General features: G+C 38.5%; 1 protein-coding gene across 4 annotated transcripts in view; it reads left to right on the top strand.

The window, feature by feature from the left end:
* The window catches only part of FREM1 (FRAS1 related extracellular matrix 1), a 64,754-nt gene that overhangs the window by 24,353 nt on the left and 12,617 nt on the right, over positions 1-27,784 (top strand). Inside the window, exons 17-34 of one of the 4 annotated variants that reach the window (XM_063180420.1) lie at positions 1,604-1,801; positions 3,000-3,185; positions 4,187-4,383; positions 5,142-5,370; positions 6,945-7,089; positions 9,383-9,524; positions 10,869-11,064; positions 11,789-12,053; positions 17,124-17,538; positions 18,657-18,858; positions 19,308-19,452; positions 21,643-21,772; positions 23,158-23,230; positions 24,112-24,261; positions 25,455-25,693; positions 26,394-26,441; positions 26,715-26,873; positions 27,065-27,190. In XM_063180420.1, the coding sequence (XP_063036490.1) occupies positions 1,604-1,801; positions 3,000-3,185; positions 4,187-4,383; positions 5,142-5,370; positions 6,945-7,089; positions 9,383-9,524; positions 10,869-11,064; positions 11,789-12,053; positions 17,124-17,538; positions 18,657-18,858; positions 19,308-19,452; positions 21,643-21,772; positions 23,158-23,230; positions 24,112-24,261; positions 25,455-25,693; positions 26,394-26,441; positions 26,715-26,873; positions 27,065-27,190 (3,245 nt within the window). Of the gene's footprint in view, positions 1-1,603; positions 1,802-2,999; positions 3,186-4,186; positions 4,384-5,141; positions 5,371-6,944; positions 7,090-9,382; positions 9,525-10,868; positions 11,065-11,788; positions 12,054-17,070; positions 17,539-18,656; positions 18,859-19,307; positions 19,453-21,642; positions 21,773-23,157; positions 23,231-24,111; positions 24,262-25,454; positions 25,694-26,393; positions 26,442-26,714; positions 26,874-27,064; positions 27,191-27,784 lie in introns of those variants that run through there. The other 3 variants (XM_063180423.1, XM_063180421.1, XM_063180422.1) reach the window with 3 other exon arrangements.

Genomic DNA, 27,784 nt, shown 5'->3' with positions numbered 1-27,784 from the left:
ACTTCTTAGAAACCATGCGTTGTGACTAGGGAAAAAAATAAACTGGCTTTAAAAAAGAGCTGTCTGATAGACAATCAGCAAATGTTTTAATATGTTATCCAAATCCCTGCTTGAACGGAAAATTATATTTGAACAAGTATATGAAAGCACCATAATCCAGGAGGAACACTTTCACTGTTACTGACAAAATGTCTTGGGCTTTTTTGACAAAATTATTATTAAGTACAAACTACAGTATTTTGATGTGCTTTATGACAGTAAAACCCCCTATTTTTACTTCTTCCTTGCCTCTCCAATCTAGAAGGCTATCTACTTTGGACAGCTCATAGTCTTTCCATGCCACAAGATAAGTTCTGAGTTTCATAAAGACAAAGAAATGTTTAAAATGCTTTATTTTGTGGTTTTATTGTTAGTACCTTTTTTTTTTTTTTTTAATTACTGGCAGAAATCAAGGGCTGGTAAACTTCCTTTCTTACTTAAATTTATTCTTTCATTGTGATTGATTTATCCTTTCTACGTCTCTGAATAGCAGCTTTAGTGATTTTTTTCCCCTGAAACACTCTGGTTTTCTCTTTAATGATTCTGTAATTCTGTGTTAGCATGGAGAATAGATGTGGTATTTTCAAGCCTGGCACTGTCTAAAATGAGCAGCTGGTATTTGAAAAGGAAGTACTTAATTGTGGCCACCACCAACAAACTTTTCTTCTGCTTTCCAAAGACATCACAAACTGTATTTCAATGACAATATTTTTCAGGGGCAATGAAGTTTTACTTTCAAGGATGTAGCGTTTGTGGCTTTCATTTCCAAATTTCTAACATTAAATGTGCTGTCAGTAGGTATTACAAGAGAAGTCGGGGAGTCACTTTCCTTTCAGGCTGCTTATTAATGGTATCTTGCAGCAATGCAAGACACAGGCTGCCAGAAGTGCTGACAGCTGGAATGCTCTGAGCCCACAGATGCTTCTTGCAAGGGGTGGCAGTTCCCAGTGCTGTATCAGCCCACATTTTAAATGTAACTGCATATAGGCATAATATACAGTACCGTAATAAAGTACAGCCCTTGTTATAGTCCATTTTGTAAGGATAAGAAGCACATAAGAACATATACATTACTTGCTATATTAATATTTTTCTTTTGGAAGAGCATGGATATTACCATTTGTCATAGAGGAAAACATATATAAAAGAAAGATTTTCCTACATTCCTTGAGAAGTGCAGAAAAAACACTTTTCCCACACAATATAAATTTTGTACATATATTAGTGCACAAAGAACAGAATCTTGAGGACAATTAGCTGTGTTACTACAATATAACATAATATCATAACATTACAATTATAACATTATAATTACTATAGCAATACTAAGACTCTTTTCTACACCCTCTTATTATATCATAGAAGAGAGCTGGTTAAAATTAATTATTAACAAGAAACCAAATCTCTAACCAAGCAGCACCTCACCACTCAGAATTAAGAATTCCAGTAATTTTGCTGCTGCTTTCTTTTTCTTCGGACTTGATGTTGAAGACTGTCCTTGCAGGATAAAAATTAGTCTTCAGGAAGTTTTGATAAATAATTTCTTCTAAATATTTTTTCACAGGTGGTGAGATTGGCCTGACTCCTTGCATTGAGATCCTAACCTTGATTGTCTCTGATGGCGAGGCTGGCCTAGATGTGACAGACTGCTGTTATGATGGACTTCCTTCCCCCCCAGTTTCACGTGATGATCCCTTTCCTGTCTATGACCTTAACATCACTGTGCTTCCAGTGGACAACCAGCCTCCATCAATTTTAACTGGTGAAAGCTTCTTCTCAATACAGCAGTACAGAGGGGGCTACCCAGCGCTGTAATGGCTAAAGACTGAGAGGGGCTTTTTTTGTTTTTGATTTTTAGCATTAGAAATAGTTAGTTGAATCAGCATACAAAAATTTTGTATCAGAATTTTCATCAATTTTATTTTCATTTCCTTGTACAGTCCAAACACCCAATCCAGCTGCCAGTGCAAGTCTGAGCTGGCTGTTCTTCAGGTGCATGCTTAAAGCATGCCGTTAGAGATGAGAGCACTCATATCTGCTCCCTACCATGTCTACATGCTAATTGCTGCATATGTAAGCTATGATCTAAAAGTGATCTATATCTTGTCCTTGAACTGAACTCATGACTCAACAATTATCAGGTTTATACAGGGCAAAAGCATAATCATAAATAACCATAAATAGAGATATTTATTTACCTGTGTGTGTAGAGCACAAAACAGAAATTTGGGACAGAATCATTATATTTAATTATTTTAGCAAATAAAGACAAAAGTTATACATTAATAGATATGAAGCCACATTTTCACAACTACACTTCAGAATCTAAGAAATTCAGTTAAAATGGAGGTAGAGTTCATAATGTACATCTAGTCCAACTGCAGCCCATTATGTGAAATTTCCATCAATTTCCTGGGCTTTTTAGTGTGGTCTGTGGTGTACATATTAAAAGTATGTTTTCTATATGCTTGTGTCTTTCAATGTCATTTGTTTGTAAATATCAGGTATATGTTATGTATCTCAGAGACTATTTAAGCATATGTATGAGTAGTTTTGTAATTTGCAGGCACTCACCCAAGTAATGTTCTGGAAATGGAGCATTGTCCCAGCAGGGAAATTAGGCAGTGATGCATGAAAAATTGTTCATTACGAGCAATTCTTAACAGCTCTCATGTAATTAATGCTCTGACAAACAGAAGTAACAATTGTTCTTGAGCAGTATATAAACCTTAGCTAATAACTTAATCAGTAAAATAATTTCATGATCCTCTTCTCTACTTCTGTGATGGCAAAAGCAGAGATGTCAGTGAAAGCAGAGAAGAAAACATTAAAACAAAACCCCTCAGTAATTCAGTATTTGTTGTGTTTCCGCCCTTTGTTATTATTTCCATTCTTATTACCAAAAACAACAGTAAAATCAGCTCATGACCAATAATGCTTAACATGTTTTTTGTGCGCAGGTGCAAGCTTTGTGGTGGAGGAGGGTTCCTCAGCAGCCCTTACTACCAAACATTTGTTTGCCACTGACCCTGACACCGCTGCAGATGACTTACAGTTTGTGCTGGTTTCTCCTCCCCAGTTTGGTTACATTGAAAACATACTGCCTTCTCCTGGCTTTGAGAAGAGCAACATTGGGATAAGCATAGGTAAGTCTTAACAATTTAGGATAATCAAGCAGATTAGATGTGGAGGGCTTGTGGAAAGCTCTGCAGTGGGCTCTGGTGGTGCAGATGCAGGTGTGGGCATTCATACAGACTTATGAGGAACGCAGGTGCTGACAAATGAAGAGCAGTGGGACTTTGTGGAGGAGTTCAAAGGGAGACTAAAGCAATGCAAATGTGAAGAATCGGCCCTTGAAGCAAACAAGGCAACAGTTGTTTTATGCATCCTGCTGAGATCTATTAGAAGTCACAATATGAGATACAAATCTGCTCTCCCTGCCTTCGTCTTCAGTCCCCCATGAAAGACTCCAGTGTCCCTTCACCTACACCTCTGCCAATTAAATGCAGTAGCCTGGGTCCCACATTTGTTTCCAAGGCAAAGTTGCAGAAGTGCTAGAGGTGGTGTTTGACTTAGATGATGACTTCCCTTGTCCACTTTCAAACTGTGAAAGGCAGTTTCACCCTCAGCAGAACACATTGTAACATGATTTGTAATGCTATCAGCTTTTACCAGGCATCTTCAGCTGGAAACCTGTAATCACTGAGTCTTTAAGTTCTCATTTTTGTGGTCTGTCAGTCAAAATGTAATTAGAATAATATAATCATAGAATCGTTAAGCTTAGAAAAAGCATCCAGTCCAGCGATTAACCTAGCACTATCAAGGAATCTTGGACCTTGGACCTTAGATATTTTCCTACCTGTTTTTTGAGTTGGTTTCATGTGGGCTCAGTTGTGCAGTCTTAACTGAAAAGTGACAAGCTTCAGAATCCCACCTGAAGGAAAATTATGCATTTTTGGGGGTAAAGGGCTTGTTTCGTGGAGTAACATGCGCAATGTAACTCTTACCATCAGAAAATGACAAAGAACTTAAAAATTCAAGTTACTTATTCTTTGAAAAAAGACATAGTTTCAGTTATTTTGATGCTGGATAAGACTAGGAGACATGAAAGTATTGTGCTAACTCATTTTCTTTTTAAAATCTGTAGGTTCATTTCAGCTGAAGCATCTGAAAGCCATGAATATAAACTACGTTCAAGCCAGGCACGTGCAAATGGAGCCAACAGAAGACAAATTTGTACTTTATGTCACTGATGGGCTGCATCGCTCAGCAGAGACTCCATTTTTTGTGCTAATCAGTCCAACCAATGATGAAGTTCCAGAATTTATAGCCAGGAATATTACTGTAAGGAAATAAGCAATATGTTTGTCATAGAACTACTTTAACCAGAAACCACTCTTTAATATAAATAAGAACATTGTCCTTCTGTTCCTCTGCATATTTCCCTTACTTTTTGTTGTTCAGCCTACTTCAGGAAACAGTCCAGTGAAATCCCATGTAAACCTATAAGACAGAATTTCAGTGGGATAGGAGCAGTGCATAGATCTTGGAAACTTGCACTTACGTAAAAAGAAGTGATCAAATCTTTAAACAAATATGTGATCTAGAAAACAGTGAGATTTTTCATCTCCTTCTGGATTCCTAAGAGCTTTCACATTTTTACTAGAGTATTTTTAAATATTTCTTGCATAGCTTCTCCCCTCTCTGTAGACTGTCATTAATATAAATAATTCCATGAACAGAGTGTAAACTTACTGCAAAGTAAAAAGTGGATGTATAAATCTATATGCATCGACATTTTTAGATACCTTTATATATTGAAAGGCTTTCCCCTTTTTGAGCACTAGATTTGGCACTGATTTAATGCATTTTCTATTAATCTTGGCAAAATGATCTCCTTATTGCAACTTCTCTCTTTGTCACTATAAGCACTTTCTCTGTCTCTTGAACTGGTTGAAATCAGAGGTTGGTTAAAAATCTCCTTGGTAAGGGTGGATGAATCAAGAGATACACTTATACACAAAAATACTCATGAAACTATGCTAGAATTCTATGATTTCTTTTTATGTAAAAGAATTGGATGTTTTTTCTCTCACGTTCAGGTTCAAGAAGGGGAGATGAAAGAGCTGGATCTGTCTGTTATCAATGCAGTTGATCTGGATGTGCCTCAAGACCCTCTGGTATTTGGGGTTGTGCAGATGCCCTCGTATGGGTTCCTTATTAACGGTGTTCACGGCAGTGATGTTCTGCACTATAAAGAGTTAATTAACCATGATCACCACAGCCATGGGTTGCTTGTTCATGCCTTTTCCCTGGAACGACTGAGGAATGGTAGGTGCAGCATTCTTCTTACAATGGTCTTTCATTATTTTGATGAGGCAAGTGGCACACCTAAGAAATCTTCATAATTTATTTACTCGCCTGCCTTATGTTTATTTTCAAGACAATGTTTAGGAATGGAAGTTGTCCATATTTAATGCTGTCCTTATCTATTGATTTTAGAAACTGTCTATAAAATCATCCTGAGAGACCTCTGTATCGAAAAGGGTAGTAATATGAGTAGGAAAATCATCTGTTCTGAAAAGAAATAAAAGGAATAATGTAACATAATTTAACATCATCAAATAGATTTGTAAATGTTTTACAGTACCTAGAATAGAGAGACAGCAAGACTGATTTAAAAACACATTAACTGATCATGAGGTTTCTTCAAATGATCACAGAATTGTAAAACATTTTAGGTTGCAAGGGACCTTTAGGGGTCAGCTAGTCCACCTCCCCTGCCATGGCCAGGCACAAATTGCACTGGACCAAGTTGCCTAAAGCCCCATTCAACCTGACCTTGAACACTTCCAGTGTTCCACAACCTCTCTGGACAAACTGTTCCAGCATCTCACCACTCTCACTGTAAAACTTTTTGTCCTTATGTCCAACCTAAACCTACTCCTGTCCCTTATTATGTCTAGGCATTGGTAATAAATCTCTCTATCTCTCCTATAAGCCTTCTTTAGACATTGAAAGGCTGCAATATACCATATGTCTAGCAATAAACATACAAATTGGGATTCCACAGCTTAGCATGAGCAGTCAGCCTGCTTTAAAGCAGCAAATCTGTTTCAAGTACATGTAATGAAAAAGTGTATTTAACAGTGCACGGAATATGGTGGATCCCTCCTGACTGTGGCTATTTAGTAAAAGATAGAATCTATCACTATAGAGGAGCATGAATTCAATAGCGTCACTCAAATTTCAGTTCAGCCCTCTAAAACCAAGGAAAGATTTTTTGTCTCTCTGTCTAGCATGAGCCTCCAGAAATATCAGGAGTCCACCCCAAATTCTTCTGCCTTCCCAAGTCGTGGTTTTGACATTCTTTTTTGGCTTTTGCCTGTTATCCACAGTGGTGATTGAGCCATCTTTAGCCTATAACATCTGATTGTCCATGGTCATAGATACAGAAGAAGATACATAGAAGCCAGCTGTCCTTCCAAAGGCTTCTTCAAAGTTCCCTGAGGATTATTTAAAGCACAGGAAAGTGTTGCCTGGCAGTTTCATCCTCTCTATAGTTCCCATAGAATAAGGAGAGGAGAAGAAATGCACCTTTTTCAGATTGTCAGACATTCCTTTTTTGGACAGTCGCTCCTTACTTAGGTCAGGCTGGTGACCCTGAGTCAATAGTATATTGCTAGATCACTGATCAGCAATGGCTCATCAAACTCATCTTCTGATAGCTAAGGCAAGTTTGTTGTTACCCTAGCATATGGAGAGAGGAGATGGAAGAAAGGTGACTGAAGCAGAGTGAAGTGATGAGAGGGATTTTGCAGGAAAAATAAATCTTTCCATTTATCTCACCCATTGTCCCTCTTCCTCTCTTTCTCCCGTTTTTACCCTCTTCCTGCCTCACGTAGGAATGAAGCTGATGTACATGCATGACAACTCTGAAAATCTCACTGACAGTTTTAAAATTCAGCTATCAGATGGAAAACATAAAGTCCTCAGAACCATTTCAGTAAACATCATTCCGGTTAATGATGAGAAACCAGCGCTGAGCAAGTAAGTCACATGTTTCTGTTCCTGACAGTGGGATGTTTAGACAAAATGATGGAAAAGAGAACAAAACACCAAATCATAGAATCGTGCCATTGTTAAGGTTGGAAAAAGCCTTTAAGATAATCAAATCCAGCCACCAGTCTAGCATCCCACCATGTTTACCATTAAACAATGTCTGGTGTCTGATGGAAAGAAGAAGCCATAGCAATCAACAGAATAATGTCAATAAAAACGTTTCTGTATAGGTCTCTTTCTATCAGCCTATTTAACAAAAAAATTTTTACTGAAAGGAGAGCTTTAGTGTTGCTTACTGTTGCTCTACATTAAGCAAATAGAGGAAAAATAAAAGTATGGGGGGAAAAATTTTGGTTGTTTCTTTCATAAGTTGCTTCAAGGTGTTTGCCAGCTGTTGTACCTCTGCTGAACACTGACCACCATGGTACTGCTTTTCTCTTCCCTAAGACAAAGACCTGCCTAAAATACCTCTCTGAAAGCAGCTCTGGATTTTGGAATGGGAGGATCCACAAGGCTGAAGCAGGGGAAGGGCTTTCCGAATATAATTCTCTTCTTTTATATTCTAAAACTTTTCTCTGCCATAATTCAACTGCTGCAAAAGTACACACTAACTTCCCTTACACTTCAAAGCTAGGAGTCATAAATGAATTAGACATGATAAGAAATTGCCTGGCAGACCATATAGATAGATAGGCAGCTGGCTGCAAGAGAGCCAAACCTCCCAGACATTTTAAAAAGAAGTTTATCCCTTGGGAACTCCAGCTGATGACTTGTCATAGAGCATCAGGACCTCCATACTTGTGACTGTTTTCCAGCCCCAGACTGACAGACAGGAAGCTAAGAGTCCAAAGGTTTTGTGGGAATAGCTCTGAAACTCTAAAGTTTGCATTTCAGAATCACAACTGCTTCTAAGGAGGGAATTTCTGATCCATCAGGGTATTTGCCTACTTTCAGATCAGAGTGATTATTATTTTTTTACCAGGTAGAGCTTCCTGCAATAACAAATGTCAGTTTCTTAGTTAAAAGATTTTCAATGACCACATAATGCTAACATTTGAGAATTTTCAGTTAGAAAAAAGAGTATAATTTATGTATGCATATATTATATACAGATAATTATTGATAATTACCTATTTGTTCCTGACATGCTATAGCTTGTTGATATGCCATTTTCCACCCCCTCTCTGTGAAAGAAGATGATGAAGTGCAAGAAGTCAAGTGTTTTTAGCTTTGCCCAGCTAGATCCAGAAACTGTTGCTTCCTTGTCTAGCAATATTAGGTCTCACCACTTGCCATTCCTGTGGTGAACAATTTCATAGATTGAAAAATTTACTCCCAAAATAGCTATTCCTTTATAAGAAGGAATAGCTGTTACCCCTCCACTTAGATGAGATGTGTGGCCAGTGTTTAAGCAGTATGCTTTAGGAAAATGTTCAATTTGACACTGAGGTGATTTAGCCTGCCACATTCAGTCACTACATGTTCACTATAGGCTCACAGAGTTCCTTATACTAGTGCAGTTTTACAGCTGAATATTGGGCAGTACTTGAAAGCTTTTCTTGACCTTTTGATCTTGGGGCATTGTCCACCCCAGGGATTTTCAGCTCTCATCTCCATTAGTTATGGTCAACAGACTGAAGAACCTGTGATGGGATGTTTTTGCCTGGCAAACAGTGCCTCTTATTCAGAGTGATTGCCAAAACCTCAATCTGTCACCTCTTGGATTGCATCCTGTAGCAGAGAGTGCCCTTGGGGAATGTAAAGCCTTCACACATTCCTCTTGAGAGCTTCTTCCCAAAATGAGATGTGGGTGCTAGAAGGAGTACAGAGAAGAAGCCACTTAGATATGGTTGTGTCTCCTACAGATAAAGGTGAGCCTTGAAGACTAGTTGTTTGAAAGACAGTCATTTCTTAAATAAGCAATCAGTCCATTAGAACCACTATTGCTGTGCTTTATATTGGCAGTAATAATGCAATCTACTGGTTTACATTGTCTTATTCCTATAAATTGTATAAAGGTGAGCAGAATAGGGTACAGGGGAATAAGAGATGTGTTAAATCAGTGTTTTAGGTATCTTTGTTGTTTCTTACCATTGTAAGGAGAACCTTGTCTGCACTGCTTGCTTTTTTTACTCTTTTGAACTGAAAAAGGCACCCTTCTTCTATTCTCTCTGAAATCATCATTTCTCTCAGCATTTGGTTAATCCATATTTCTGGCAGAGAAATTACATGTTGAAAAGGTTCCTTTATTGCATCAATACATGACTTTTAATTTTTTCAGGAAGAACGATATAGAGGTGAACGTAGGTGAAACTCATATAATTTCTAGTGCTGTTCTGTCAGCAGAAGATAAAGATACCCCCAGGGAGAGAATTTACTACTTATTTGAAAGACTTCCAGAAAATGGTCAGCTTCAGCTCAAGGTTAGTCTTTGTACTTCAACAAAAAGCAGGCATGCAAAGAACTCTCTCTTTTTAGGGCAAAATGAAGTTCATTTTCCTTTTCTCCCAAATGCCTGTCATATTCTGAAGTAGACAGCTTGGCCAGTTTAATTGTTGAAGGAGCAACAATAATGGTGCTGTCCCAGAGGCTTTGGCATTAAAACCCAGATCCTGAACAGGACAAGATGGAAGGCAAAAAACATGGCAGACCAACTGAGGTGAAAATTGAGAGAGATTCTGGGATAATAATCCCACAAAGGAGGAAAATCAAGCTGGGGGGAATGGGGGAAAGTCTCTGGTTAAAAAATCCAACCCTTACTTCAGTTACTTCAAGGTTCAGAAAGCATGGAAGGAGTTGCACGTTAAAGACTGAGTAATACCCCACCAACTAGAAGAAAAGCACAGGGAGAAAGAAGGGAAAAGGAAGATGATAGAAAGGATGTGTCAAGAGGAATCACAAAAATTAAGATTAGAAATGGAAGGCGAGATGATAATCTGTTGACCTAAAATAAGAAAAAGGAACAAAGATTGAAAAAATGCCACTTTTAAATAGTGTGCCTATGTGATAGAAATAAAATTCTGTTTCTAAATCTTTTGAACTTGGAAAGCATTTTGATGCTGGATCTCAACATCAATCTGTGGATCACATGAGACGAACTTCATGGATCAGTTTAATTTAGGGTACTAGGCTATCTTCAGAAAGGCACAGAATTTTATGGTGTAAGTCGGGGTTTTTTAGGTTTTTTGTTTTGTTTTGTTTTGTTTTGTGGGGTTTTTTTGTTTGGTTGGTTTTTTGTTGGGTTTTTTTTTGTTGGTTGGTTGGTTGGTTGGTTGGCTGGTTGGTTGGTTGGTTGGTCCAAAAACCAACCCCAAAAGGTTTTTCTTTTTGCAGCTGAGGACCTCTGGGGCTTAAAACTCCCATGCTCCCTGAAGCAATTTCTCAAACTGTTTTAGTTATGATTTCAGATAGGATCAAGAGAAGATTTGTGAAATTAAGAAATAGAAAACATAAGCTGGATCAGGAACTATTTAATTTTCATCTTGTGTCTGACTGAGAAGTGCGCATAAAATGATTTCCTAGAGTAAAAGTGGCTAAACTCCATATTCCTATATTATTAATGATCATTGTATCTTCTCCAGCCTTATATCTGCTGGAAAAAAACTCCAGTTATTTGCTGCCCTTCAAAACATACTATGAGGAAAGAGCCTATAGAAGGAAAGCCAGGTAGCTGCCACTAACAGCCTATATAACTACAAAGAAATACAATTAACTGAGAAGGATGCATGAGTGATTATCAGTTAATGAAGGATGCTTGTGTTTTTTAGGTAGGACAAGGATGGGTTACTCTCCTAGCTGGAATGAAGTGCAGTCAGGAAGAGCTGGATATGAACCTTGTGAGATATGTCCACACAGGAACTGCGGGGTCCAAGAAAAAAGACAGCTTCACATTTTACCTCTGGGATGGGTACAACAGATCTCCAGCTGTGGACTTCTACATAAATATCAAGGACTTGGAAAAGGGTAAAGATCCACTAAACTTGCTGTTTTACAGTGCCTGTTTCTGAAACCAAGATATTTGAGTATGTGTCCTGATCCTTTCCTTATATAGGCTCTGGCCAGTGTTCCTGCAGATCCTGTAAATTTAACTGCTCGGATTTCACAGTTGGCCAGGTCCTGGGATTTGAAAAGGCTCCACTGAATACAATGTGTTCCACCTTGCCTCCCAGGACTACCAGCTGCTTTGCAAATACAGCTAAACATATCTTTCTGAAACTAGCTTTATGTCTGAGTAAAGCAGCACAGAAAAATGGCAAGAAAATAAAAAGTAGGCAAAAGACTTCAGAAACAGCTCTGTCTTCCAGGTTATTCTACAGTCTTAGGGTCTCTCTTTTTTTTATTTCCTCTCTATTAGAAACATAAAGGTTTACCTGACAATGCTAATATTGGAAGACATGTCAAAAGAGTCTGTGGTCTCTTCATCCTTGGCCTCAAAAGGGTAATAGTTTTTAGGTTCCAACAGGATAAAACCCCAAGCATTGTGGCAATGGCTGATCTCATGGCTGACCCTGCTTTGAGCAGAAGGTCAAATAAAGATATCCTGAAGTCCCTTCCATGCTGAATTTCTCTATAATCTTAAAGTCTTTTAGTTTTTCTTACCAGTGATGGCTTTCCTGTGGCTTAAAAATGCAGAAGAGATCATCCAGTTCAACATGACTATTTTAGTGTTGTTTTGTCTATTCTGCAGGAGACATTGCTGTTTTTACAAAACTCCTTAGAGTGCCAAAAGGAGACCACAGCTACATTACAACTGATGTCCTCCTTGCATTGGATGGTACTGACAGGCCAGAGGAGCTCCTTTATGTGATAACCTCCCCACCCCAGTATGGACAAATAGAGTATGTCAGCTATCCTGGCATTCCCATTACGAGCTTCAGTCAAATGGATGTAGCACGACAGATTGTCTGCTATGTTCACAAAGCCAAGGCAGTTGTTCATGAAGACACATTCAGGTAAGGGGTAGTACCCCACCCCCTAAGCTCTTCCCCTTGAATTTTTGAGGTATTTAAAAAAACGGCACTACACAACTCCCAAAAAAAACACCCAAACCTCCCCAAAATAATTTATTAAAAAGCTGGAGGCTCTGTGTGAATTCCCAATGTTTATATAGCACATCTATTTCTACAGCAATAAATATAGTTGGGAATGCTTTGGAAATAAATGAATTTTCTCACTGACTTTGAAAACATAATCAGAGACACATTTACTCGATACCAGCTTCAACATTATTACAGCACCCGGACATACACAGCTGTTAAGATTTGAGTGAGAGAGAAGGATTGAGAACATAGTTGGTGGAATTTTCGTTTGATTTCTTGCTACAGCTGGATGTGGTAAAGCTGGTCCATTCAGGTATTAAATAAAAGCTTTCTTATCTGTGAGGTTATAATTCATCATATTAATTTGATTATGGGTTTTTGAATCCCTAAGTATTCTGGAATATAATGAAAACCAGTGCACTTAATCTATTTTGACATTATCATTGGCATGCTATTTTGACATGGAAATTCATGTAGACTCTTGACATTTTGAGGTAAATCCGTAGGTTTACCTACAGGCCCTGTTCAGTAGCTTAATGATAATTATTTTCACCTATTTCTGAAATTTTCCACTTAGAACAGTTTTGACTAGGTGCATTCATTTTGTTCTTAAATGAAGCTCTCTTGGTTATAAAGTAGAATGATGCAATGAATTATCATCAGATAAAGAGCAGATATTCTGTGGACAGTTTTGTAAAAAGTTCAAAAACAGGGAAAAGAAAAAGCTCAAAAACAAAGAAAATGTTTCTAAAAGAAGAATGCTTACTTTTTGCTAATATTGGTAATTTTCTCTGAAAACAGCTTTTGACAGAAGATGGACTTACTGTAAAATTCAAAATTAAGAGATTATTATTTTTCATTTGTGACTACTAAAAATTGAAGAATTGACTCCTTAGAGCTGAAATTCAGAAAAGACTCCTTTTTAAACTCTCCTAGAATAGACTTCTGATCTGAATGGCTTTTTCTGTGAGGCATGATGAATTACAAGAACATGTTGCATCATCCAATTTGAGAACTTTTTTGCAGACAAGTCAAGCAAGTTGGGCATGGAGACATCAAATAAATCTCCCTATGATACTGGGTCAGGTAGCATTGTCCAGACTTAACCCAAAAGTAATTCTGAAACTTTTCTCAGATTAAATGTTTTTAACCATCCCTTCCACTGCATTCAGTGTGGTGGAAATTCTAGTTAGGAGATTTGTCTGATTCATTTGTACTCACTACAGAAAAAGTGAGAAAATATTGCCTGGTTTTATGTTTCTTAATTGTGAAACATGTTCACCAAAACTAGAATTAGATTATTCAAGTAAGATCACAGTCATGCAAACCCTAGTTTGGGCAGTGTAGTATAGTGGCTTGTGTCAGTATGACTCCCATATCACACTATTAAAAACAGATTGAGCAATTCTAGGCAAATTGCAAGTGTGAATAAACCAAATGTTTTCTGTTTAGACCAATGGCTAAGAAACAAACCAGAAAGTCAGTCTTATTAAAGTGAGGTTATGATGCTTTAATAAATATTGATATTTGATAACTATTTTAATCCAAATAATTAAGTTCCTTGATGTTATCATTTGGAAAATAATTTGGTTTTGTCTATACATATAAATATTCTGGCAGAACAGTATTATTATTTCAACAAGGAATTAATTATATGGGTAATTGTGGGAGGAGGAGGAATTAACTGACCAGATTTTTACTTCCCACTAAAGTACTTCCTTCAGACATAAATTTACCTGTATTGTTTGGTGCTGTTGGCCTGGAAGAAAGATTTGGCAGTGCTTGTTTGGACAGATGACTTCAAGTGATTAGCAACCTGACATCAGATGCTGGCAGCAGAATGCTAAGAGAACATGCTAATGTCCTCCATTTTGACATGCTGGCTCGATTTTGTAATGAGTTGGCACTATTTATGATTCCATTTTTATCCTTTAAATGCCATGACAGATGGTAGGTCCTGTAGCCAACTCTATTGCCATCAAACTGCAGAAAGCATGAAATGTTGGTAGTTGTGAAATCAAACCATGCAACATGTCCTCCAAACTTTGTCTGAGAATTGTATCATAAATTTTATCAGAGTGAGAATATTGGCTGCTCTCCATTCCCGAGGAAATTACAAAGCAGAGATAAACTAGAAATAAACAAATAACCAAAATATCCCAAAGTGCAGAAGGACATCTTGGACACAGGCAGTTTCATCACCTGTGAAACTGAGCAGTGAATGAAATTCATGGTAAATTTCAGTCTGATGTATCCATGCAGGAGCTTTGTTCCTATCTGGCATTCTGGAGAAGGCTGGATAAATATTCAGATTAATTAACTGAATTATCTAAGTCTTTCACTAAATATTGTTTGAGACATCATCCAAACGTTTTTTACACCATCAAAAGAATGAAAGAAAATTCACTTCTGCTGCAATGCTCCAGGCATTTTGAGAGAAGGTTAAGGTTTTGACTGAAGATGTTTTACCCTTTTTCTCCTATCACAGTATTTATCATCATTATTTAATTCTATATTTGATTTCAGATAGTTTACAAATAGCACAATGCTTTTACCATTGGCACAATAGCATTTGGTCAGTGTAGGCAGATGTCTCTGGGTTCCCAGCTGGGAATACCATCCTCAGTAAACATATTTCAAACTGCTACATAGTCCCTGGTCTGCCTATGCTCATTCCCATCTGTTTCATGGCACAGTGCCAGTTTACAAGTGATCAAGCTCTAATCATCCAGTGTTGGTGAAGGCAATGAGGAGTTTTAGATGGACAGTCTCTGTGACACAGTAAGCTGCTCCATGACCTACCGAAAGTCACTCCCGTTCAAGTCATGCAGCAATACACTAGGTGTTGACCCTGTAATTTTAAAAGTACATCTTCAAGGTCTGCAGTCAAGAGACCAAGGGGAAACAGATAACCCACTAAATGTCAGCCACTCCCCATTTCACTTAAGTATGGTAGAAGAATGTTACATGGAAAGCAGCCAGCGAGACTGGCCCTCATACTGGCTGAAACAACTGTCCCATTCTAGTAGAGACAAATTTCTTTGCACACTAGACTCTGCTCTGACTCAGGCAGAACCAACCTGGGTGAAAAACCACCTTACAAAATATTTTTGCATGTACTGTGCAGCAAAACCACTGGAACTTATGTAGAAAGAGTAACTCATACATGCTATAAGTTGATGGGACATGAAGGATGGTGAAACATTTTCAGAGCAATTTTTAGTTTCATATATCCTCAAAAGTTTTTGTTACAGGCATGAAAATGTTCCATGTAATTATTTTCAGAAGAAAATACATAAATAATTATTTTGCCTGTGAAATCAAAGATGAATTTTAAAGGCTAAAAGATTGGCTTTCTCCTTGTTTTTCTCCACAACTAAATTTAGTAATAAATTTCTGCAGACCATGCTGTCACACATATGGCAAAAGCCCATACCCAGCTGGTAGGCTTCTGTCATGGTTTTACTGCAGCCATCAACTAAGCACCAGGCAGCTGCTTGCTCCCTCCCCACCTGGTAGCACTGGGGAGAGAATTGGAAAGGTGAAAGTGAAAAAACTCATGGGTTTAGATACAGACAGTTTAATAGGTAAATTGAAAGCTGTGCACACAAGCAAAGCAAAACAAAGAATTCATTCACTGCTTCCTGTGGGCAGGCAGGTGTTCAGCCATCCCCAGGAAAGCAGAGTTCCATCACGCACAGAGTGACTTGAGAAGACAAATGTCAGCATTCCAAACGTCTCCCTCCCTCCCTCCCTCCCTCTTCTTCCCCCAGCTCTATACACTGAGCATGCCACTAGATTTTCTGGGATATCCTTTGGGTCAGCTGTCCTATGCCCCTTCCCAACTCCTTATGCACTCCCATCCCACTGTAAGAGGCAGAAAAAGCCTTGATGCTGTATGAGCACTGCTCAGCAGTAACCAAATCATCCTTATAGTATCAACACTATTTAACTGTATTTAGCACAAATCAAAACCATAGCTCCATACAAATGACTATGAAGAAAATTAACTGTACCCCCATCAAAACTAGCAGAGCTTCCAACAGATTTTCCCTACAGCTTTTCTCTTAGTTTTGAAAGCAAAACCATCTGTAGTGAATAATCAAATCTTTAGTGTATCTAAAGAAACATCACTACTTGACATCACTACTTGAGAGAGAACAACAAGAAATTATGTGGCTATTGATAGAAATTCCCAGCATGGAAGAAGAGCTGTACAGATATGACCATTTGGTAAATTTATGCTATGGATATCTACATTATTAAAATTATCCTATCAACTTGTACAGTTCTGCCCATTATCTTAGCATTTCAGTGAAATTTTGCTTGACTTCTATAAAGAAACATAAATCATATTCTACTGAATGGATGAAAATTTAAAGATAGAGTTAGCGCCTAAACAAACCCATGAAGTGAGATAAGGCTGAATCTTTCTCCAGTTTGGTTTTTCAGATAGCTTTGGGGGCATTGGGTAGAAAAGATTTGTAACAGTGAACAGAAAGAAACCAAACAAAACAAAACCTGGCAGGTCATGCACTTAACATACATCTTTCTGTAAGCTGTAGGTGCTACTGCCAGGTAACCAAGTGAAGATAAATTTTAAGAATTTATAAAATATGTACACCAGAAGCTAAAATAGCCCCCCCAACAGCCTTTCCTCTTAGATCTGTTCCACCTGTACCTCAGCTTCCAGCTGAGATCAGCTCCGCTATGACTGTTGATGTTCAAGGCCTTTCCTCTGGCATCTGCTCAAACCCTGCCAGTGCATTGTAACTCCCGTCATAATACCTGGCTGTCTGCTCTCATGTTTTTATGTTTTACATCCACTCCACTCAGTGTCTGGGGTTGTGCTTCACCCAGCTCTTCTACTTTTGCAGTATCAACACAGGCAAGTCCTGTAGTAAAGGTCTGCATTATCATTTCATTTCAGTACATGCTGAATCAAGAACAGATGCTGAAGACTGCCTTGCCTCTCTTTGCCAGATTCATCATCAGCAATGGACTGAGGACTAAGCATGGGACATTCAAGATTGCCTTGGAGGCAGCTGACCAGGCTTTGCCCACTCTATCTAGGAACATGGGGTTAAGATTAACTGAAGGAGCTATGGCACTTCTTACTCCTGATGTACTACAGCTTTCAGACCCAGATACTGCGAAAGAAAACCTTACCTTCCTCTTGGCTCAGCTCCCCCAGTATGGTCATCTCTATTATAATGGGACCGTGCTACTGCAGTACAATTTCACACAGCAAGATGTGGACAACAGGGATGTTGCATACAAGCACCGAGGTGGGAATTCCCAGACTGACAGATTTACATTTGTTGCCTCGGATAGGACTAACCAAGGCTTCATCGTGAATGGGAGGGTACAGAGCGAGCCGGTGACATTCACCATTCAGGCAAGTGTGATCACAGACCTACTTAAGAGAGACGAATAGGATGATAAAGCCAAAAATGTAGCAGTTTTGATGACAGCTGGTACTTGCTGTAGTCTCTGATTTAACTGTGTAGCTTGTATGTTTGCTTCCTGTGTTCCACAAATAATTAACCTGGGGAACTAACTACTTACCAAAATGCATAAAGATAAGCAAGTAAATACTTAATACTTGCATGCTAAAATTTTTACATAGGAATCTCCACTATGGGAAGGATAGAACTTTCTGCTGCTCTGCTTTCCCACTTGGTGCCTGATCCTGTGATTTGCACATATGGGGGTGTGAGTATGATTGCTGATCTTCATGTCACAGGAATCCTGAATTACAGCCACTTTTCTTCCCCACCTAGACATCCTGTCCTCTCTGAGCTTTCCTCTCTGTGTAAGATGCTCTGATTCTTCTTTCTTTGCTAGAATCTTTCTGTTCACTTCCCCTTTCCTGTGCTTTCAAGTCCTTCATACTTTGTCATAGGCTCAGATTTGTTTGCTGTGATTTTTTGTATCTATTTATGTGGCATGGTTCAGTACACAAAGTCTGTCTGGTTTCACTGCATGTCAGAATTCTGTGTTTCAAAACCCTGATGCTAATGAAGAGACTGTTAATATTTCCTGATGACAAAGTTTCAAGTTATACAACCAGTGAGGAATACTATTTCAGCAGAGGGTGATATATGGAACAGCAACAACCATTGTGGACTGCTAGAAGGTTCACCAGAATTTGTGAAAGATGGAATTGTTATTGCAAAAAAGAGGTGACAAACCTTTGTCGCAGTTATCTTTTGCTGTGAAGAAAATTACATAAAAAAAGAGGGCTATGGAGAATGTGGGACATAAGGGCAGAGGTATATAGAATTTGTGTTTCACCCCCCAGAGTGTACTATACCCTGCTACATGTGGCAAGTGATGGGTAATCTGGACCTGGAAACTTTTCATGTGAAGTACAACTTACCTAGAACTCAGGGGTCTGCAGCAGACTGTGAGCCAAAGTGGCTATTGCCACCCTGATCTGGCTACTGCTCTTTTAGCAAAAGCAGGACAGAGAATATCCTGATGTTATAAAATGAATGTCTAACTTTGATTTAGGTGGATCATTTGGACAAAATGGCACCAAAAATTACTCATCTCCATTGTTTTTCTGACGTGGAACTGCTGAAGAATGGCAATTATGGTATCTATATTACTGCCAGGTCCCTGAGGGCATCTGACCCCGATACAGAAGATGACAAAATAATTTTTAAGATTTTGCGAGGTCCTCATTATGGCTTCCTGGAAAATATAACGACAGGTGATTTCTTTTATAATCTCTATTATGGGCCATACCAGACCAGACTTCAAACCCTACCCTATTAATGTTTGCTTGATAGAATCAAAATTTCTTGGCAAACTTTGGGCAAAGTTTGACTGTAATAACAAAACTTTGACAATGAAACCTGAGTCTTAAGTTTGTTACGAATCCTCAAAGAGTTTGAGATAATTTTTAATAACTATTGAGAAACTTTTTTATTTTTATCAAAAAAAAAAGATTAATATTGAACTTGGCCTTTTGATAAACAGATTACACATAAAGAAATTGGCAGGGGCTTATAATGAACAGATATTGCTGTTTAGCTGTAAACATACATGTCTCAAAGTTCAGATACTCAACTAAAAGAAAAGTTGAAAAGAGTCTATATGATCTACATGGCTCTTATTAGCAGGATTTTCATTCACCTGCATACCATTTGTCTTTCCTAGGTGGATTCATTCAAGATGGATTTAGCCAAAAGGATTTAAACAGCAAAATCATACTTTATGTCATCAACAAATCACGAGAAGTGAATTCAGACAGCTTGGAGTTTCGAGTGACAGATGCCAGTGGAAACTCTGCAGCACCCCAAAGGTAGCTCCAGTCCTTGGTGACATGGGCTGTGGTGCACTGTGCTTGCCACCCCTTGGGGCAAATGAACAGGTGCTGGGCTGGAAGCCACGCAGACATGGACATAGCTACAATTCAACCTGCCATTGCTTTTGTAAGAGTAGAGAAGATTTCTCCTCCTCAAGAAGGTGAAGCCTTCTTGAAGCCTTCTTGAAGCTCAGCAAGGGTTGAGCTGCAGGTTAGACTGTGTCACAGTTCTCAAGGGCCTTCAGGCCTTCACCAGGAAACATAATGCATTTAGTGGGGTTGGGCATTTGGATATCTGAGATGCTGCATGCTGAAGGATGGAACTACCGCTTCATTAACATGGTCCTGCAGCTGCAGGTCACTCTTGCCCTTAGCTGATGGCAGTGCATTTTTCACAAGCTTGACATTACAGTGGATGGGATGCTCTCAAATGACAAAGCTGAGTGCCATATTTCTGCAAAAGAGCACTGAAAGAAGGTGGAGAACACACAACACCTTTGTCATCCACTGCATGTATTAGGCACACCATCCAATATATCCTTGTGACATACCATAAGCCTCATGTAGAAAAATTAGAATATCATCTGAACTGGGCTTTGATGATAAAAGCCAGAAGTGCAAGTAGCTCTTCAGTAGAGGCAATGCTTCTTTTTATTCCTGAAAATAGGGCTAAGTGTTCAACCAACTTATTTAATCAGAAAAAATTGAAAAAAAAAAAAAAAAACCCAACAAAAAGCCCAACATGCTTTTTCTGGGCTAAAACAGCTGCTCACAAACCAGGACTCATGGTGAAGAAAGAGAAGCAGAGAGCTGTACCCAGGGGCAGAGCACTTCTCTGCACACTGGAGAGAGGACAGGGACTGAGCTGAGCTGGAGGCAGCATTTAGGCATTTATGTGCTGTGCCAAAAGATGTCCCCATACACAAACACATCTGAGCATGGACAGCCAAGCTGCTCTGTGCTGGCTTGCAGATGAAAAATCACCATTATGTGATGCCACTTCACGGAAAATGCAGCTCCTTTTAAATGAATGACAGTGCATAGCACAGCTTTAAGAGAAGAGCAAAGAAAAAACTCTTTTGCAGAAAATAAGTGTTTCAGTGAAGTTATCTGCCAGTAGATCAAAGGGGAAGTTTAGTGAAAAATAGCATTTTAATATTGGATTTAAAAGCTTATGAGGTATTTTTTCAATTTAAAGTAAGTTATCACCTAATGATAACTGTTTCAAAATACACAATTTATTGTTCATGTCCCAGCTTTTATTTGAATACTGCTGGACTACATCTGGCACATCCATCCTCTTTAGCAAAAATAAAGCAAATCAGCTTCCAAATGGGTTTCCCACAAAATCAGAATCAGAGGGTAGAGGAGGACAGGAGAGAACTTCCACTGGTGATAGAGCTAGTCAGCTGTGAAAGGCCTAGAATTTTGTATTAGTAAAGTACAAATTGTAAATATCTCAGCTTATTTTCCTTCTTTGCAATCTCATTCATCCTTCTCTGAATCTTACTAATTTTTATTACAGCTCTAAACAAAGAAAGATCTTTATTGGTGATCCTGTGCAGCACACAGTCTTCTGAGGTTCACTGCCCCCATCCTCCATAAAAAATTCTAAAATTCAGTGCATAAGACACCTGGAATCAGATAGGGTAAAGGTTGAAGAGTGAAGTGTGCCAAGTACTAAAGTAAGGGAAGAAGAGAAGTCCCTTGCACAGAGGCAGAAAAGTCCTAGAGCATACTCTGTGTGCTTCAGGATGAGAGATAGAGGATACATGAAGGCAGATGGGTGGAAAGGAGGATATTGCTGAGGAAAGACTGGGGAGTGAGAGTATAATAAAACTGCAAGGCTAAAGGGAACCAGGATAAACAGTGATTAACTTGTCTAGGCCTATTGTTGTAATGGACAAACTGCTCTTCTCAAAGTTACTGCAGAATCCCTCTGGCTGTAAAATAAGGCTCAAGTTTGGCTTAGGGTACATCAGGGCTAGTCTGGAAGATTTATTACTGCCTCTTCCTAATCAGTTAAATCACACAAATATGTTAATTTGGAGACAAAGACTCAGTATGTGTATTGGCTAAATCAGCAGTCGGGAGGGAAGACTCCTCACACAGCCCTTGAGCAGCAGGGGCTGGGGGCAGCTGGCCAGGTGGCTTTGCTCTAAACTCACATTCCTTTCTCTCCCACAGGCTGGAGCTATGGTGGTCTCGAATTGAAATGCTACAGACTGAATATGAGGTGTGTGAAAACACAGGAGTGGTGTCTCTGAAAATCACCAGGGCAGGACACCTGGGGGAGTCTGCCTTTATAACCGTGAAGGTAAAGCCAAAAGCCAACAACCTAATTTAATAATAATAAGTGCTGCCTGTTATTTTATTCCTCAGATGTAAATATAATTCAATAATCATCAAAGAGGCCATGTGATTCAATCCATACTTACTGGGACATTGTCCCTGCTACTACAGATGGCTGAAATACTTCTGACAAAATTTCTTGAGTCTTAAGTAGAAATGCTAATTAACCAAACCTGGAATGTTTTGGGGCAGCGTTTCAGTTTTGATGAAAAGGCAGAGGAGGCAGTTTCCTCTGGCACTGTGCTCAGAAGCTTGGTTTCCAGGATCTGCCACTTTAAAATCCAGGTTTTGGGCAATCTGGGGCCTTGGGGCTTTTGTTTTGCCTTCTCAGGCTGGAGGAACCCAGGAAGTGAAGTTACTTCAACTACACAGCCATGGCAGCCTTCTCCATTTCACCCCCTACTGCCCACAGCCAAGGGAAATTCCCCTGTACCTTCAATGACTGACTCTGTCTAATGTCAAAAAGACTAGACTGAAAGCTGCAGGCTATAATTTTGTAAAGCAGGTTTTGTGCAACTTGCCTTCACAAATTTTATCTTTCCTCATAAAATGGAAATTCCAGTATTTTATCAGCTCCCCTTGCTAGAGAAATACCATTTTTCCCTCTCAGAGCTTCTCAGGATTATAGCCCTAATAAGAAACATAATTTTGATTTTTCTTCTACTGAAATGAGTGGGAATTTCGCTAATGATGCCCTCAGGGAACATCTTGTCCTACCCTTCACAGACCTTGGTGATCCTACTCCAGCAGTCACTTGAAGCAGTGAAACTGATTCCAGCATCAAGAGCAGGAAACCTACACAGTATGGAAACTGGTGTGCTCTGGTGCCTCCTGTGAAATTTCAGGGAGTTGCTGGAATCCCTATATTTACATATGTAGGGTTCACATCTATCCTAATGAGTCTTTGGGAGTGACAGAAGGCTCTGTGCAAAAAAGCTTATTTCAAGATATCACAAAGGGCCAAATAGGGAAACATGGCCAAGTTGTTGCTGCTCTTCTGAGATGACAGGATATGCTTTTCCAGGAGCCAGGTAGGGCAGGGTCCCCAGGCATGGTGAACAGCAGTGTTACCTGGTGTTGTCAAACAGCAATCTCAGAGGGGAATTAGCAAAACTTTAAGATAGGGATTTTTTTTTAATGATTAATTTTTAAAGCCATAAGCAAGAACAGAATGACAGTTGCACATAAGAAGGTTTATTCTTCAGCTCTTTATCTTTTTCCCCAGCCTAAGTATATATATGGGTTGGCCTATCTATTTGAGACATCCAAAGTACCTTCTGGATGCAGCAGAGTGCAGTGGTTTGGTGAAAAGAGTCACAGTGTAGTATTTATTGTTTGATTTCTTCTCAGGTCAATGAAATATCTGCTAGGCTGGGAAAGGACTTCACAGTGACTCCATCCAAGCTTGTTCAGTTTGATCCAGGTATGAAATAGTGTACTGAGTAATTCTATAATTAATTCACTGATTTTAGAAGAGCAACCTCTTGCTTTGGAGAATGAAATCTATTACATATCTACAGCTAGAGAAGCTGAATAGTATTTAAGACTTGAGCTCATTTTTTGGGAGTGCTGTGGGCTTCTTTAGTGAATTGGTATCCTAATTATTTGGCATGAGATTGCCCACAGTCTTTTACTTTTTTTAAAATATCAAAAGTGCTGATATGATGTCTCCTGATCTCCCAACAACTAGGCTGGATAGGACTCACCCTGAGCTGATCTGTGGGATGCTTTAAGGACTTCAGTCATTATAGGTAAAGCCCCGGACACAGGTCAAATTTAGACAAAACTGAGAAAAACTTAGGGTATTCAAGATGTCCAAGGCCCTATTTCATTCACATACAATACTGAAGTTACCCAGTAAAGACAAGGAAACAAGAAAAAACAATGGTAAGATTTGCCTAAATGGTTGCACTTCAGTCTAACATGGTTTTTGATCCATTTGCAGGTATTTTAAATAAGTGCTCCATCTTTAAAGTTAAACTTTTCAGATACAAACTCTATGATACATTTTCTCTTGAAAATCGGTGGAAGTCCTAAATCAATGTATTACAGTGCAATTTTGCACATTTACAGCAGCATTTTGTTACAGTGTATGCACTTGAACTGAATCATCATTGCCCAGGAACGAATTCAAACTTAATGTTATTTGGAAGAACAGCAGGAGTCCAGTCAGTCAGTAGGAGCACAACAGCATACACAATCTACTCCACTCTAGCTGCAGACATGTTAATTAATCTATTTCTTTGACACCCTGATTGATTGAAATAGCACTTAAAGAGTAATTAAAATGTTTATTTCTGTTAGGAGTATCAACCAAGATGTGGAATATAGCAATTACCTATGACGGATTAGAGGAAGATGATGAAGTCTTTGAAGTAGTTCTGAACTCCCCTGTGAATGCTGTTCTTGGCACACGGACAAAAGCTGTAGTGAAAATTTTGGACTCAAAAGGAGGTATTCTCTTTTGATCTTTGTGACTAAAAAGGTGGGACAATCTTGGCTGAATAGCTACCTATTTTCAACCATGAGTTGTTCCTAACATTCACCATTAGACCAAACTGCCTAATTTATTTTTAGAGAAAACAGGCTTGACACTTGCAGGCCCTTTATTCTCTCACAAAATCATATGCATCCTCACAGGATGAGAAAAGCAATGAGTACAAAATGAGAAAAATGACAGGAAAGAAACCACTTTTCATAACAACGAGTTCAGTTTGCATTTTCTAAAGTGGGGAAAATTTGGTTTAGATCCATTAGGTTTTTTTTCCCCCAGTTTTTATTTAGTTGTTACACACCCTCTAAAAGAGATTTACTTTTCTCTCAAAAAGAAATGTAGCAAATTAATCTATCTCTTAACAATATATTTTCCAATACTTAAAAAGCACAGTCCATAACTTCACAGCAAATAGTTTAGTCTTTGAAGACTGCATAATCATTATGTTTTTCAGCAATCAAATGTGGAGTGCCTGAAATCAGACCAAAAAGAAGGCAATTGTAGAAAGAGAATCATAGGAAAATGGTAGAAAAATAGAAATAACTAGAAAAGCAGTTGCAGCCTCTGACTGCTGAAGAGTGTCTCTTCTTCTGGTGTTTAGTGAAACAATATTTAAAATATCCAATGCAATGCAAAATATCCATATTGCAATTAATTAGGATTCATGTTACAAGAAGCCCCTTTAAAATTTCAGATTTGTCTTCTAACGATTCCTAGTGTAAATCAGGACTTAATCAATGCAGCGACTTCTTTGAAACAACAGTATCCTGGATTTCCAAGAAGAAGCTTCTCTGGAGATGATGAAATATCATCAATGGTAGTTAAAGATACCTGTATGTTCATGACCAAAAACCCCAGCACTTCAAAGCCCAGTATAAGAATGAAAGCAGGTGTTTTCAGCAGATGCTTAGTTGAATTCTGACCTGTGGGTAGACAGATGCATCACATATAAAATCTTATAGAGATAGTAGTTGCGGTTATAGTCACAGATAACCCCAAAAATGAGGGTGACTGAACAAAGAGCAAATCAACTTCTTCAAGTGAAAGAATCATCCAACTTTTAAGGAAAAGCTGTTTATGTGCCCATGTGAACATGACCAGTTATTTGCTCATGCAGTTAAAGCTGACCATCTGCCATTTTCTATGCTTTCAGGTCAATGCAGCTATTCCCATTCTTCTGGCCAAAGCAAGCATGACTTCTGGGGGAGAGGCACGCTGTTTCCAGTTTCCTCAGGCTCCTCATCACCTTCCAGGCCTGGCAATGTTTCCTTGGAAAGGATCCCACTGCCTTCTTCCAAAGGGATGAGAGGGCATGGAGGGGATCTGTGGCAGGAGCACACCTTGGCAAATCGGTCAAGGACCAGGCTGAGAGTAACTGGAAATGGCAGAATAGTAAGACACTTCTGTAGTTTAGTGATGAACTGATTTGTGAATTTATTGTGATGTGACATCTTCATTTAACTGTCATTTTTGTAGCAATTCTATCTGATCACACAATAACTATAAACTACATGAGTTTGCTCTGAGTCAGACCTGGGGCTATTTTAAAAAAACTGTAAGGAAAAAGCCAAAAAACAAACCAAACATTTTGAGGATCCATGTATGCAAGAGAGGAATAAAATCAAGACTTGGGGGAGGAAACAAGCATGAAGCAACTTCAGCAATTATGAAAATCCCAATCTTATAAAAATTATGGGTAAGTTAGAAGTTGGTGGAACCAGGCAAAGCTGTGCATCTGGTACTGAAGTTATAAAGCTGAAAATACTGTTAGTTTAAACATGGAATAGTTATTTAAACCCTTTCCACTGATTCTCCTGCTTAAGCTATATTAATTTAGTTAGGTATTCAGTAACTTTCTGCTATTGTGACCTTAAAGATTACTGGAATCTATTTTTATGAACACTGAGCATTACACTTTGTGTGTAATTTTTGCTTTTTAATGGCTCCTTTCAGAAATGATATGCTTCTATACTAAAAGAGAAAGAACTAAACCAAGACATGCTCTGCATGACGTATAACCTAGTAATAAATGTTGCATAAAGTCTTCTTGTTTCTATAATCCCATCTCATTCTGCTGTTCTATGTTTTTCAGGTTCCTCCTTCATCTGTATTTAGAAATGAAACAGATGTGATTTTCAAAGTAAGAGTATTATGGGTGTTGGTTGGATATTTCCATGATTTCTTTCTGAATCTGCTCTTTCTAGGCTTTATCACTCCTAATAATTTGTTATGTCTAATACTTTATTTTTCTATCTTTCTTTTTCTTTGGTGTAATTTCCCTTTATTTGTGATAATTTTTATAATAATTATTTTTTATTATTTTTAATTTAGTTTAAATAAACTAAATTAAAGAGCTGCTTGTATGTACTAACCCTTTTTCTCTCCTGTTCTTGTGTGATACTGTAAAATGAAGTATCATGGGATTGTATCACTCAAAATAGAGGATGACACCTCCTCAGCTGAAACCAACAAGAAAGCACAACCACAGATAAATGTAATCTCCTCTAGGAAGACAGAAATCCCACTGGCTGATAAGGCAGAACTTGCAGCTGAACCAAGATCAAGACATAAGGTATGAAATCTTTTTTCCATGGGCATTTTCACCATCTGTTTTCAGTCGTGTTGTTTTCCAAAATGATTTAACACCTAGAAGAGTTTTCATGGCATACAATTTTAATATAAGACCTAATTAATCTGTTTCATTTCACTTGCTTTGTGTAATTATTTTCCTTCAAATACTCAAATGACATTTTCTCTTTCCAGGACTTTAACACTTTTCAAAAGCCTTGTACACCAGATTTAAAGGGTCTCTTGCATTATGAAGAAAGAACACAGAAATTATTTCAGTGTGATGGGATATCATGGAAATTCTGGAATTCCCAAGGCAAGGTAAAAAAGTAGCCATGTGTAGTTATCTACATCAGAGCATGGAGTCTACGATTGGTGATACCCTATAGCAGAGGACCTGTTGTTTACTTGAACAGGGCATAAATGTTAACCAGATTCAGGTTTGCTTTCAGCGGAAACAAAAGTTTCCCAGGAACATGATGAGGACTTGACTGCTGTGGTTGCCTTTTCTCTCTGTCATCCACAGGTGCTCCTGGACAAACCACATGAGCACTAGTGTTGTGGTGCTTGGGACAATGGGGACATAACACAGTCAGTGAATGAAGTCTGTGGGAGAATAGGTGGAATTTAGTAAAATAAGCTTACTTAGGTATTATGTAAACATACTTTCCCCCCACCACTTAAGATGTCATGCTGAATTTTGTTGCACTGCTTTCCTGTACAGAGTACAGGAGACAGAAAATGGTGTCCAAACTAATAGAAAGTCTTTAGAAGATTTTTAGAAGTGAATCCTACTGTCACCATCAAAACTACTAATTATAAACTGTAGGATCCTCTGTCAGGCATTATTTGTTTAAATCTTTTAAGCAATGCTCTATTTTTATTTATAGACACCAAAGTTCATGCTTGGTTTAA

Source organism: Melospiza melodia, chromosome Z, assembly GCF_035770615.1.
Source record: "Melospiza melodia melodia isolate bMelMel2 chromosome Z, bMelMel2.pri, whole genome shotgun sequence".
NCBI lineage: Eukaryota > Metazoa > Chordata > Aves > Passeriformes > Passerellidae > Melospiza > Melospiza melodia.
This window is presented reverse-complemented; position numbering and strand designations above follow the sequence as displayed.